The 15659-nt window shown below is 59.8% G+C and overlaps 1 protein-coding gene across 1 annotated transcript in view; it reads right to left on the bottom strand.

Annotated features, from left to right (window-relative positions):
• LOC119696985 overlaps positions 1–15659 on the bottom strand; it is a 45129-nt gene that overhangs the window by 12089 nt on the left and 17381 nt on the right. The window contains exons 11-17 of the mRNA XM_038126948.1: positions 14533–14778; positions 11644–11887; positions 8456–8535; positions 8241–8377; positions 5750–5924; positions 2722–2877; positions 547–663 (exon numbers count right to left, since the gene is read on the bottom strand). Coding sequence (XP_037982876.1) covers positions 547–663; positions 2722–2877; positions 5750–5924; positions 8241–8377; positions 8456–8535; positions 11644–11887; positions 14533–14778 — 1155 coding nt within the window. The remainder of the gene's footprint in view (positions 1–546; positions 664–2721; positions 2878–5749; positions 5925–8240; positions 8378–8455; positions 8536–11643; positions 11888–14532; positions 14779–15659) is intronic.

Here is a 15659-nt window from a genome sequence, read left to right as displayed (position 1 = left end):
GGGACTTGGGGATTTGGGATGGGGTAATTTGGATTAGGGATTTGGGATTTGGGATTTGGGGATTTGGGATTTGGGATTTGGGGATAGAGGGGCTTGGGGAGGGGAGATTTGGGGATTTGGGATGGGAGGATTTGGAGATTTGGGAATTTGGGGTTTGGGAATTTGGGATGGGGGGACTTGGGGATTTGGTATTTGGGGATTTGAGATAGGGGGACTTGGGATGGGGGATTTGGGATGGGGGATTTGGGGATTGGGGATGGGGGGATTTGGGGATTGAGGATGGGGGGATTTGGGGATTTGGGGTGGGGTAACAGGGAATTTGGGATGGGGGGATTTGGGATGGGGGAACAGGGATCCCAGGAACAGGGAATTTGGAATGTGGGATCCCAGGAACAGGGAATTCGGGGTGGAATCTCCCAGGAAGAGGGAATTTGGGGTGGAATCTCCCAGGAACAGGGAATTCGGGGTGGAATCTCCCAGGAACAGGGAATTCGGGGTGGAATCTCCCAGGAAGAGGGAATTTGGGGTGGGATCCTCCCAGGGAACCCACCGGAAGTGGTAGGTGCCTTCCTTCTGTCCGAAGCCGCTTCCCGGGACGACGCAGATCCCGGTTTCCTCCAGGAGCCTCATGCAGAAGAACATGTCCGGGGCCTGCTTCTTCTCCTGGGGATTCGGGATGCAATTCCAGGGTCGGAAAAACGGGGATCCGATCCCGCAGGGGGCCGAGGGCTCATCCCAAACGCCCCACGCGGATTGGGATCCATCCCCGTGAGTCCCACAACTCCTGGGATCCATCCCCGTGAGTCCCACAACTCCTGGGATCGATCCCGATGAGTCCCACAATTCCTGGGATCGATCCCGATGAGTCCCACAATTCCTGGGATCGATCCCGATGAGTCCCACAATTCCTGGGATCGATCCCGATGAGTCCCACAATTCCTGGGATCGATCCCGATGAGTCCCACAATTCCTGGGATCGATCCCAATGAGTCTCACAATTCCTGGGATCGATCCCGATGAGTCCCACAACCCCTGGGATCGATCCCGATGAGTCCCACAATTCCTGGGATTGATCCTACCCAGCCCCACATGGATCGGGATTGATCCCATCCATTCCAACATCTCCCAGTTGGGATCCCATCCATCCCAGTTGGGATCCTGCCCATCCCAGTTGGGATCCCGTCCATCCCAGTTGGGATCCCATCCATCCCAGTTGGGATCCTGCCCATCCCAGTTGGGATCCTGCCCATCCCAGTTGGGATCCTGTCCATCCCAGTTGGGATCCCATCCATCCCAGTTGGGATCCTGCCCATCCCAGTTGGGATCCTGTCCATCCCAGTTGGGATCCCATCCATCCCAGTTGGGATCCTGCCCATCCCAGTTGGGATCCCATCCATCCCAGTTGGGATCCCGTCCATCCCAACATCTCCTGGTTTGGATCCCGTCCATCCCAGTTGGGATTCCCTTCATCCCAGTTGGGATCCCGTCCATCCCCGCATCTCCCAGTTGGGATCCCGCCCATCCCCATGTTCCCGAAGGTTTGGATCCTGCCCATCCCAACATCTCCTGGTTGGGATCTCATCCATCCCAGTTGCAATCCAGCCCATCCCTACATCTCCCAGTTGGGATCTCGTCCATCCCAACATCTCCCACTTGGGATTCCCTCCATCCCAGTTGGGATCCTGTCCATTCCAACATCTCCCAGTTGGGATCCCATCCATTCCCACATCTCCTGGTGTGGATCCCATCCATCCCCGTGTTCCCGGTTTGGATCCTGCCCATGCCAACATCTCCCACTTGGGATCCCGTCCATCCCAGTTGGGATCCTGTCCATCCCAAAATCTCCCAGTTGGGATCCCATCCATTCCCACATCTCCCTGTTGGGATCTCATCCATCCCAGTTGGAATCCCGTCCATCCCAGTTGAGATCCCGCCCATCCCAACATCTCCCAGTGTGGATCCCGTCCATCCCAACATCTCCCAATTGGGATCCCGTCCATCCCAGCTTGGATCCCGTCCACCCCCACATCTCCTGGTGTGGATCCGGCCCACGGCCCCGTTCCCGGTGAGGATCCCGCCCACGCCCCCGTTCCCGGTGTGGATCCCGCCCACGCCCCCGTTCCCGGTGTGGATCCGGCCCACGTCCCTGTTCCCGGTGTGGATCCGGCCCACGCCCCCGTTCCCAGTGTGGATCCGCCCAATGCCCCCGTTCCCGGTGTGGATCCGGCCCACGGCCCCGTTCCCAGTGTGGATCCGCCCAATGCCCCCGTTCCCAGTTGGGATCCCGTCCACCCACACATCCCCCGGTGTGGATCCGGCCCACGCCCCCATTCCCGGTGTGCATCCGGCCCACGCCCCCGTTCCCGGTGTGGATCCTGCCCACGCCCCCGTTCCCGGTGTGGATCCTGCCCACGCCCCCGTTCCTGGTGTGGATCCGGCCCACGGCCCCGTTCCCGGTGTGGATCTGGCCCACGCCCCCGTTCCCGGTGTGGATCCGGCCCACGGCCCCGTTCCCGCTGTGGATCCCGCCCACTCTCCCGTTCCCGGTGTGGATCCGGCCTACGGCGCCCTTCCCGGTGTGGATCCGGCCCACGCCCCCGTTCCCGGTGTGGATCCGGCCCACGCCCCCATTCTCGGTGTGGATCCGGCCCACGCCCCCGTTCCCGGTGTGGGTGCTGCCCACGCCCCCGTTCCCGGTGCGGATCCGGCGGCGTTCCGGACCTTGGCGGCGGCCACGGCGCGGGGCGGCAGGTCGATGCGGGGGAAGGAGTACATGGCGCCCTGCACGGGGTTGCAGTGGATGCCGGGCGTGCGGTTGAAGATCTCCTGCGTCAGCCGCGCCCTCTCCGCCAGCGCGCTGAGCACGGCCTCCTTCTCCTGCGCCGCGACAAGCACGTGGAATTCTCACCCACGACATCCCATGATCCCATCATCCCACCTCATCCCATTATCCCATCCCATTATCCCATCCTATCCCATTATCCCATCCAATCCCATCATCCCATCCCAATTCCATGATCCCATCATCCCATCCCAATTCCATGATCCCATCATCCCATCCCAATTCCATTATCCCATCCTAATTCCACTATCCCATCCCATTATCCAATCCCATCCCATTATCTCATCCCGTTATCCCATCCCATTATCCCATCCCATCCCATCCCAATTCCATTATCCCATCACATCCCAATTCCATTATTCCATCCCATCCCACTACCTCATCCCATCCCAATTCCATTATCCCATCCCATTACCCCATTATCCAAATACCACATTACCACATCATCTCATCCCATTATTCCATTATCCCATCCCATCATCCCATCCCATTTTCCCATCCTATCCCAATTCCATTATCCCATCCTATCCCAATTCCATTATCCCATCCTATCCCAATTCCATTATCCCATCCCATTATCCCATTATCCCATTACCACATCACCTCATTATCCCATTATCCCATTATCCCATCCCATCCCATCCCGGTCTCCCCACTAGAACATTAGAACATGATCTCATTATCCCACTATCCCATTATCTCATTATCCCATTATCCCATTATCCCACTATCCCATTATCCCATTATCCCATTATCCCACTATCCCACTATCCCATTATCCCACTATCCCATTATCCCATTATCCCACTATCCCATTGTTATCCTATTATCCCCCATCTCATTATCCCATTATCTCATTATCCCATTATCCCATTATCCCACTATCCCATTATCCCATTATCCCATTATCCCACTATCCCACTATCCCATTATCCCATTATCCCATTATCCCACTATCCCACTATCCCACTATCCCACTATCCCATTATCCCACTATCCCATTATCCCATTGTTATCCTATTATCCCCCATCTCATTATCCCATTATCTCATTATCCCATGAACCCATTATCCCATCCCATTGTCCCATCCCATTGTTCCATCCCATTATCCCCCTATCCCACTGTCCCATTATCCCACTATCCCATTGTGCCATCCCATTATTCTACCCCACTATCCCATTATCCCATTATCCCATTATCCCACCCCATTATCCCGTTCCATTATCCCATTACCACATTGCCACATTATCCCATTATCTCATCCCAATTAAATTCCATTCCATCCCATCCCATCCCATCCAATTTTCCCATCCCATTATCCCATTACCACATTATCCCATCCCATGGATCGCATCCCAGCCCCAATCCTAATCCCAATCCCAATCCCAATCCCATCCCAATCCCAATCCCATGGATCCCAATCCCAATCCCGCCGCTCCGTACCGCCTGGAAGTGCTCGTAGGACGGCTCTCTGGGCTTGGGCGGGTCCATGACCATGGGTCCCATCCCATGGATCCCATCCCAATCCCAATCCCAATCCCAATCCCGCCGCTCTGTACCACCTGGAAGCACTCGTAGGATGGCTTTCCAGGATTGGGCAGATCCATGACCATGGATCCCATCCCATGGATCCCATCCCACCTCATAGATCTCATCCAATCCCATGGATCCCAATCCAAATGCCATCAATCCCAATCCCAATCCCAATCCCGCCGCTCTGTACCACCTGGAAGCACTCGTAGGATGGCTTTCCAGGTTTGGGCAGATCCATGACCATGGATCCCATCCCATGGATCCCATCCCACCTCATAGATCTCATCCAATCCCATGGATCCCAATCCAAATGCCATCAATCCCAATCCCAATCCCAATCCCATGGATCCCAATCCCATGGATCCCATCCCACCTCATAGATCTCATCCAATCCCATGGATCCCAATCCCAATGCCATCGATCCCAATCCCAAACCCCAATCCCAATCCCATGGATCCCAATCCGAATCCCATGGATCCCAATCCCATGGATCCTGATCCCATCCCGCCACTCCGTACCGCCTGGAAGCGCTCGTAGGACGGCTCTCCGGGCTGGGGCAGGTCCATGACCATTGATCCCAATCCCAATTCCAATCCCATGGATCCCAATTCCAAGGATCCCAATCCCATGGATCCCAATTCCAAGGATCCCAATCCCATGGATCCCAATCCCAATCCCAATCCCATCCCACCTCTCTGTACCGCCTGGAAGCGCTCGTAGGACGGCTCTCCAGGTTTGGGCAGATCCATGACCATGGATCCCACCCCAATCCCAGTCCCATGGATCCCATCCCACCCCAATCCCAATCCCATAGATCCCAATCCCAATCCCACTCCTGCCGCTCCGTACCGCCTGGAAGCGCTCGTAGGACGGCTCTCCGGGCTTGGGCAGATCCATGACCACGGATCCCAAACTCAAACCCCAATCCCAATCCCATGGATCCCGATCCCATCCCGCGGCTCCGTACCGCCTGGAAGCGCTCGTAGGACGGCTCTCCGGGCGGGGGCGGGTCCATGACCATTGATCCCAATCCCAAACCCCAATCCCATGGATCCCATCCCGCGGCTCCGTACCGCCTGGAAGCGCTCGTAGGACGGCTCTCCGGGCTGGGGCGGGTCCATGACCATTGATCCCAATCCGAAACCCATGGATCTCAATCCCATGGATCCCACCCCAATCCCAAGGATCCCAATCCCAATCCCGCGGCTCCGTACCGCCTGGAAGTGCTCGTAAGACGGCTCTCCGGGCGGGGGCGGGTCCATGACCATTGATCCCAATCCCAAACCCCAATCCCATGGATGCCATCCCAATCCCAATCCCAATCCCAATCCCATGGATCCCAATCCCATGGATCCCATCCCGCGGCTCCGTACCGCCTGGAAGCGCTCGTAGGACGGCTCTCCGGGCTGGGGCGGGTCCATGACCAGGTCCAGGATGATCTGCCCCGGCACGGGCGGGCACAGGCGCACGGACACGAGCTTGGAGAGCTCCGCCTTCACCTCGGGGTGCAGGTTCACCACCTCCATGTATCCGCCCCGCAGCCCGCACCTGCCGGACACGCCCGTCGGGAACGCCGGAATGGCCGGGGGATGGGGCGGTGGGTGGGATTCGTGGGTGGGACCCATGGATGGGACGCATGGATGGGGGTTTGGGATGGGAATCCATGGATGGGACGCATGGATGGGGGTTTGGGATGGGAATCCATGGATGGGACCCATGGATGGGGGTTTGGGATGGGAATCCATGGATGGGACCCATGGATGGAGGTTTGGGATGGGAATCCATGGATGGGAAGCTATGGAGAGGCACCCATGGATGCATGATGTGGGTGGGATCCATGAATGAGGGTTTGGGATGGGAATCCATGGATGGGACCCATGGATGAGGGTTTGGGATGGGAATCCATGGATGGGGGTTTGGGATGGGAATCCATGGATGGGACCCATGGATGAGGGTTTGGGATGGGAATCCATGGATGGGGGTTTGGGATGGGAATCCATGGATGGGACCCATGGATGAGGGTTTGGGATGGGAATCCATGGATGGCACCCATGGATGGGGGTTTGGGATGGGAATCCATGGATGGGAAGCTATGGAGAGGCACCCATGGATGGGAGATGTGGATGGGATTCATGGATGGGATCCATGGATGAAGATCCATGGATGGGGGTTTGAGATGGGAATCCATGGATGGGAAGCTATGGAGAGGCACCCATGGATGCATGATGTGGGTGGGATCCATGAATGAGGGTTTGGGATGGGATCCATGGATGGGAACCTATGGAGAGGCACCCATGGATGGGAGATGTGGGTGGGATCCATGGACGGGATCCATGGATGGGGGTTTGGGATGGGAATCCATGGATGGGACCCATGGATGGGGGTTTGGGATGGGAATCTATGGATGGGACCCATGGATGAGGGTTTGGGATGGGAATCCATGGATGGGACCCACGGATGGGGGTTTGGGATGGGAATCTATGGATGGGAATCCATGGAGAGGCACCCATGGATGGGATCCATGGATAGAAACCTTTGGAGAGGCACCCATGGATGGCATGATGTGGGTGGGATCCATGGATGAAGATCCATGGATGGGGGTTTTGGGATGGGAATCCATGGATGGGACCCATGGATGGGGGTTTGGGATGGGAATCCATGGATGGGACCCATGGATGGGGGTTTGGGATGGGAATCCATGGGTGGGATCCATGGATGGGGCTTTGGGATGGGAATCCATGGATGGGGGTTTGGGATGGGAATCCATGGATGGGAACCTTTGGAGAGGCACCCATGGATGGGAGATGTGGGTGGGATCCACGGATGAAGATCCATGGATGGGGGTTTTGGGATGGGATCCATGGATAGAAACCTTTGGAGAGGCACCCATGGATGCATGATGTGGGTGGGATCCATGGATGAAGATCCATGGATGGGGGTTTTGGGATGGGATCCATGGATGGGAACCTATGGAGAGGCACCCATGGATGGGATCCATGGATGGGAACCTATGGAGAAGAACCCATGGATGGGAGATGTGGGTGGATCCATGGATGGGGGTTTTGGGATGGGGTCCATGGATGGGAACCTATGGAGAGGCACCCATGGATGGGATCCATGGATGGGAACCTATGGAGAAGAACTCATGGATGGGAGATGTGGGTGGATCCATGGATGAAGATCCATGGATGGGGGTTTGGGATGGGAATCCATGGATAGGAACCTATGGAGAAGGACCCATGGATGCGAGATATGAGTGGGATTCATGGATGGGATCCATGGATGGGACCCATGGATGGGGGTTTGGGATGGGAATCCATGGATGGGACCCATGGATGGGAGTTTGGGATGGGAATCCATGGATAAGACATGGCATCCATGGAATCTCAACATCTCCACCCAATGTCGCCTCCAACCCCAACCCCAGGAGATCCATGGGGTGGCGACATTCCATCCCAAATATCCATGCTATCCATGACAACCCATGATCCCAACCCTGGGAGATCCATGGGGTGGTGACATTCCATCCCCAATCCATGACATCCATGACAACCCATGATCCCAATCCCGGGAGATCCATGGGGTGGTGGCACCTCCATCCCAAATATCCATGACATCCATGACAACCCATGATCCCAACCCCGGGAGATCCATGGGGTGGTGGCATTCCATCCCCAATCCATGACAACCCATGATCCCAACCCCGGGAGATCCATGGGGTGGCGGCATTCCATCCCCAATCCATGACAACCCATGATCCCAACCCCGGGAGATCCACGGGGTGGCGGCACCTCCATTCCCACATCCCGTGGGACCCGCGGGGACTCCGGCGGGCGCCACAATGCCGGCATTCCCGGGACTCACTCTCCCATGAATCCCTTGGAGATGGAGTGGAAGGAGGCCAGCTCCACCGAGTCCGAGTAGGGCGGCCCCAGCTCCATCAGGACCTTCTTGAAGGAGTGGAAGGCCGAGCCCTCGGCGTAGATGTTGTCCTGGTACACCTGGGGGCACATCCCGGGATGTCACCGGGAATTCCGGGCTTTTCCCGGGAAGCCCCAGGTCAGGCCGGCCCCGCCCACCTCGTCAGCCAGCAGGAACAGCTTCTCCTCGTAGGCGAACTTGATGACGTCCTCGATGCACTCGCGGGTCTGCACCTGGCCTGGGGACACGCGCGCGTCGCTCGCCGCCCTGGATATCCCACGGATCCCAGCCCACGGATCCCAGCCCACGGGTCCCACCCTGGATATCCCACGGATCCCAGCCCACGGGTCCCACCCTGGATATCCCACGGATCCCAGCCCACGGATCCCAGCCCACGGGTCCCACCCTGGATATCCCACGGATCCCAGCCCACGGATCGCAGCCCATGGATCCCACCCTGGATATCCCACGGATCCCAGCCCATGGATCCCACCCTGGATATCCCATGGATCCCACTCCGTGGATCCCACCCTGGATATCCCACGGATCCCAGCCCATGGGTCCCACCCTGGATATCCCATGGATCCCATCCCGTGGATCCCATCACACGGATCCCATCCCATGGATCCCACCTCAGATGTCCCACTCCATGGATCCCAGCCCATGGATCCTAGCCCATGGATCCCAGCCCATGGATCCCATCCCATGGATCCCACCCTGGATATCCCATGGATCCCAGCCCATGGATCCCACCCTGGATATCCCATGGATCCCAGCCCATGGATCCCACCCTGGATATCCCATGGATCCCAGCCCGTGGATCCCACCCTGGATATCCCATGGATCCCAGCCCGTGGATCCCATCACACGGATCCCATCCCATGGATCCCACCTCAGATGTCCCACTCCATGGATCCCAGCCCATGGATCCTAGCCCATGGATCCCAGCCCATGGATCCCATCCCATGGATCCCACCCTGGATATCCCATGGATCCCAGCCCATGGATCCCACCCTGGATATCCCATGGATCCCAGCCCATGGATCCCACCCTGGATATCCCATGGATCCCAGCCCGTGGATCCCACCCTGGATATCCCATGGATCCCATCCCGTGGATCCCATCACACGGATCCCATCCCATGGATCCCACCTCAGATGTCCCACTCCATGGATCCCAGCCCATGGATCCTAGCCCATGGATCCCAGCCCATGGATCCCATCCCATGGATCCCACCCTGGATATCCCATGGATCCCAGCCCATGGATCCCACCCTGGATATCCCATGGATCCCAGCCCATGGATCCCACCCTGGATATCCCATGGATCCCAGCCCGTGGATCCCACCCTGGATATCCCACGGATCCCAGCCCACGGGTCCCACCCTGGATATCCCATGGATCCCAGCCCATGGATCCCATCCCATGGATCCCAGCCCACGGATCCCACCCTGGATATCCCATGGATCCCAGCCCACGGATCCCACCCTGGATATCCCATGGATCCCAGCCCATGGATCCCACCCTGGATATCCCATGGATCCCAGCCCGTGGATCCCACCCTGGATATCCCATGGATCCCAGCCCATGGATCCCACCCTGGATATCCCATGGTTTCTAGCCCATGGATCCCAGCCCATGGGTCCCACTGTACAGATCCCATGGATCCCGCCTCAGATATCCCACCCCACCCCATATATCCCACCCCACAGACCCCATAGATCCCACCCCATGGATCCCACCCCATGGATCCCATCCCATGGGTCCCACCTCAGATAACCCTCCCCATAGACCCCATGGATCCCATCCCATCCCATGGATCCCACCTCAGATATCCCACCCCACGGACCCCACCCCAGGTGCCCCACCCCACAGACCCCATGGATCCCACCTCAGATATCCCACCTCACAGACCCTATGGATGCCACCCCAGGTGTCCCACCCCACAGCCCCCATGGATCCCACCTCAGATATCCCACCCCACAGAACCCATGGATCCCATCCCATGGATCCCACCTCAGATATCCCACCCCACGGACCCCACCCCAGGTGCCCCACCCCACAGACCCCATGGATCCCACCTCAGATATCCCACCTCACAGACCCTATGGATGCCACCCCAGGTGTCCCACCCCACAGCCCCCATGGATCCCACCTCAGATATCCCACCCCACAGAACCCATGGATCCCATCCCATGGATCCCACCTCAGATATCCCACCCCACAGCCCCCATGGATCCCACCCCAGGTGTCCCACCCCACAGACCCTATGGATCCCACCCCAGATATCCCACCCCACAGACCCCACCCCACAGCCCCCACAGACCCTATCCCATGGATCCCACATCAGATATCCCACCCCACAGACCCCATGGATCCTATCCCACCCCATGGATCCCACCTCAGATATCCCACCCCACAGACCACATGGATCCCACCTCAGATATCCCACCCCACAGACCCCATCCCATGGATCCCACCCCTGGTGTCCCACCCCACAGACCCCATCCCATGGATCCCACCCCTGGTGTCCCACCCCACAGATCCCATGGATCCTGTCCCATGGATCCCACCGCAGGTGTCACACCCCACAGACCCCATGGATCCCACCCCACAGACCCCATAGACCCCATTCCATGGATCCCATCCCAGGTGTCCCACCCCACAGACCCCATGGACCGCACCTCAGATATCCCACCCCACAGACCCCATGGATCCCATCCCACCCGATGGAACCCACCTCAGATATCCCACCCCACAGAGCCCATGGACCCCACCCCAGATATCCCACCCCACAGACCCCACCCCACAGCCCCCACAGACCCTATCCCATGGATCCCACATCAGATATCCCATCCCACAGACCCCATGAATCCCACATCAGATATCCCACCCCACAGACCCCATGGATCCTATCCCACCCGATGGAACCCACCTCAGATATCCCACCCCACAGACCACATGGATCCCACCTCAGATATCCCACCCCACAGACCCCATCCCATGGATCCACCCCAGGTGTCCCACCCCACAGACCCCATCCCATGGATCCCACCCCAGGTGTCCCACCCCACAGACCCCATGGATCTCACCCCACAGACCCCATAGACCCCATTCCATGGATCCCATCCCAGGTGTCCCACCCCACAGACCCCATGGACCGCACCTCAGATATCCCACCCCACAGACCCCAAGGATCCCATCCCACCCGATGGAACCCACCTCAGATATCCCACCCCACAGACCCCATGGACCCCACCCCACGTGTCCCACCCCACAGACCCCATCCCATGGATCCCACCCCACGTGTCCCACCCCGCAGCCCCCGGTGGCCTGGGTGCCGGTACCGGTGGGGTTGCCGGGGTTGATGATGCAGAGCACGCGGGGGCTGCAGCGCCGGCGGCCCTCGGCCAGCGCCCGCCGCAGCTCGGCCACGTCCAGCGCCCAGCAGCGCTCCTCGGCCAGGTAATAATTGACCTGCGCCGCGTCCAGCTCGGCCAGCGCCGCCGAGTACAGCGGGTACTGCGGGATCGGGATCAGCACCCCCGTGCGCGACGAGCCCGAGCCGCACACCAGCAGCTTCAGCATGGTCTGGGGACACCGAGAGGGGACAATCAGGGGACAATCAGGGGACAATCAGGGCATGGGATGGGGGACAGCGAGGGGACAGCGCCGCCGAGTACAGCGGGTACTGCGGGATCGGGATCAGCACCCCCGTGCGCGACGAGCCCGAGCCGCACACCAGCAGCTTCAGCATGTTCTGGGGACACCGAGAGGGGACAGTCGGGGGACAGTCAGGACATGGGATGGGGGACAGCGAGGGGACAGTGAGGGGATAAGGAAGGGACATTGAGGGGTCAGAGTGCGGCGGGAATCGGGACATGGAGGGGACAGAGATGGGACATTGAGGGGTCAGAGCAGAGTGAGAATCAGGACATGGAGGGGACAATCGGGACAATCAGGGCATGGGATGGGGGACAGCGAGGGGACAGAGAGGGGACGGAGAGGGGACATTGAGGGGTCAGAGTGGAGTGGGAATCGGGACATGGAGGGGACAGTCAGGGGACAGTCAGGGGACAATCGCAGGGTGGGATGGGGACAGCGAGGGGACAGCGCCGCCGAGCACAGCGGGTACTGCGGGATCGGGATCAGCACCCCCGTGCGCGACGAGCCCGAGCCGCACACCAGCAGCTTCAGCATGGTCTGGGGACACCGAGAGGGGACAATCGGGGCACAATCAGGGGACAATCACGGGCTGGGATGGGGGACAGCGAGGGGACAATGAGGGAACGGGAGAGGACATTGAAGGGTCACAGTGGGATGCGAATCAGGACATGGAGGGGACAGCGAGAGGATGGGTTGAGGTGGGAATCGGGACATGGAGGGGACATGGAGGGGACAGAGAGGGGACATTGAGGGGTCAGAGCAGAGGGAGAATCAGGACATGGAGGGGACAATCAGGGGACAATCAGAGGGTGGGGTGTGGGACAGCGAGGGGACAGCGAGGGGACGAAGAGGGGACATTGAGGGGTCAGAGTGGGGTGGGAATCAGGACATGGAGGGGACAGTCAGGGGACAGCGAGGGGACAATCACGGGGTGGGAATGGGGACATGGAGGGGACAGCGAGGGGACAATCAGGGGACAATCACGGGTTGGGATGGGGGACATGGAGGGGACAGCGAGGGGACAATCAGGGGACAATCAGGGCATGGGATGGGGGACAGCAAGGGGACAGCGAGGGGATGAGGAGGGGACATTGAGGGGTCAGAGTGGGGATCGGGACATGGAGGGGACAGAGAGGGGACAGCGAGGGGACAATCAGGGCATGGGACGGGGACAGCGAGGGGACAGCAAAGGGACAGAGAGGGGACATTGAGGGGTCAGAGCAGGGTAGGAATCAGGACATGGGAGGGGACAGTGAGGGGACAATCGGGACAATCAGGATGTGGGATGGGGGACGTGGAGGGGACAGAGAGGGGACATTGAGGGGACAGAGTGGGGTGGGAATCAGGACATGGAGGGGACAGAGAGGGGACAGAGAGGGGACAATCAGGATGTGGGATGGGGGACGTGGAGGGGACAGAGAGGGGACAATCAGGGGACAATCGGGGTGGGAATCAGGAGATTGTGGGGACAGCGAGGGGACAGCGAGGGGACAGTCAGAGGAGGGGTTGTGGTGGCAATCAGGACATTGAGGGGACAATGAGGGGACATGGTTGGGGTGGAGATGGAGGCCATGGACATGGGGACATGGAGGGGACAAAGAGGGGACAGGTTGGGGTGACAATCAGGACATTGAGGGGACAATGAGGGGACATGGTCAGGGTGGTGGTGGTGGCAACGAGGGGACATCGTGGGGACAAGGAGGGGACGGGATGCTGGGGGCACAGGGACATCACGGGGACTCTGTTGGTGCGGACACGGGGACATCAGGGGGACATCGGGGGACACGGTGTGGACAGGGACACGGGGACATTGCAGGGACATCGTGGGGACAAGGAGGGGACATCATGGCAACATGGTTGGGGTGGCATGGGGACAATGAGGGGACATCACAGGGACATGGTTGGGGTGGCATGGGGACAATGAGGGGACATCACAGGGACATGGTTGGGGTGGCATGGGGACAATGAGGGGACATCACAGGGACATGGTTGGGGTGGCACGGGGACAATGAGGGGACATCACGGGGACAATGAGGGGACATCATGGGGACAATGAGGGGACACCACGGGGACATGGTCGGGGTGGCACGGGGACAATGAGGGGACATCACGGGGACCTCGGGGTGGCATGGGGACAATGAGGGGACAGGACGGCGAGCACAGGGGACAGTGGGGACAACGGACAGGATGGCATGGGGACCGCGAGGGGACAGAGGGACCTGGGGACAGCCCGGCAGCAACCGGACGGTGGCACACGAGGGACACCGCGGGGACAGCGCCACCATCGCCACGGCAACCCCACGAGCGCGGCGACAACGCGGTGCCACCCCCGGCGCGGAGCTGGCGCTGTCCCCAGGGGAGGCGTGGGGACACCAAGGACGCGCCACCTCCCCGCCAAGTGCCACCACCCCCCCTGTCCCCGTCCCCGAGCGGCACCGGCGCCAGGAGCGGCACAAAGGTCCCTTTGTCGCCGCCCGCCGTGGGAACGGCCCGGGGGGGTGGCACCGCGCCCGGTGTCGCCGGGGTGTCGCGGCGGTGGGGGGGGGGGGGGTGGCCGATGTCGCCCGTACCACGATGGCGTCGCTGGCGCCGGTGGACAGGAAGATGTCGCCGGGGTTGGCGGGGACACCGTCGCGGCGCTGGATGTAGCGCGCCACGCTGTCGCGCACCAGCTGCACGCCGGGGCTGGCGCTGTACGAGCCTGGGGACAGGCGACAGCCGCGCGCTGTCACCCGCCCCCGCGCGGAGCGCCACCGGCCCCGGGGGGGGACAGCGGCCACCAGGGGTGTGGGGACGCTGGGGACATTGGGGACATGGGGGGGACATTGGGGACATTGGGGACACTGAGGACGTTGGGGACGTTGGGGACGTTGGGGACATTGGGGACACTGAGGATGTTTGGGACTTTGGGGACATTGGGGACATTGGGGGCACTGGAGGGGCATTGGGGACATCGGGGACGTTGGGGGATATTGGGGACACCGGGGACATTTGGGACACTGAGGATGTTGGGGGACATTGGGGACACTGGGCATATTTGGGACATTGCTGACACTGGGGACACTGGAGGGGCATTGGGGACATTGGGGACATTGGGGACATTGGAGGGGCATTGGGGACATTGGGGATATTGGGGACATTGGAGACATTGGGGACATTGGGGACACTGAGGATGGTGGGAACGTTGGGGACATTGGGGACATTAGGGGGACATTGGGGACATTGGGGACACTGAGGATGGTGGGAACGTTGGGGACATTGGGGACATTAGGGGGACATTGGGGACATTGGGGATATTGGGGACATTGGGGACATTGGGGACATTGGGGATATTGGGGACATTGGGGATATTGGGGACATTTGGGTTATTGGGGACATTAGGGGGACATTGGGGACATTGGGGGGATATTGGGGACATTGGGGACATTGGGGATATTGGGGACATTGGGGACACTGGGGACACTGAGGATGTTGGTGACATTAGGGACACTGGGGACATTGGGGACATCGGGGACACTGGAGGGACATTGGGGACATTGGGGACGTTGGGGACGTTGGGGACGTTGGGGGATATTGGGGACACTGGGGACATCGGGGACACTGGGCATATTTGGGACATTGGGGACACTGGAGGGACATTGGGGACATTGGTGGGGTGAGGGATGGGTGGAGTTGGGTGTTGGGATTTTGGGATTTG

The sequence above is a fragment of the Motacilla alba genome, chromosome 2 (genome assembly GCF_015832195.1).
Source record: "Motacilla alba alba isolate MOTALB_02 chromosome 2, Motacilla_alba_V1.0_pri, whole genome shotgun sequence".
Taxonomy (NCBI): Eukaryota; Metazoa; Chordata; class Aves; order Passeriformes; family Motacillidae; genus Motacilla; species Motacilla alba.
Note: the sequence above shows the minus strand (reverse complement) of the source record. Positions and strands in the feature narration are given on the sequence as shown.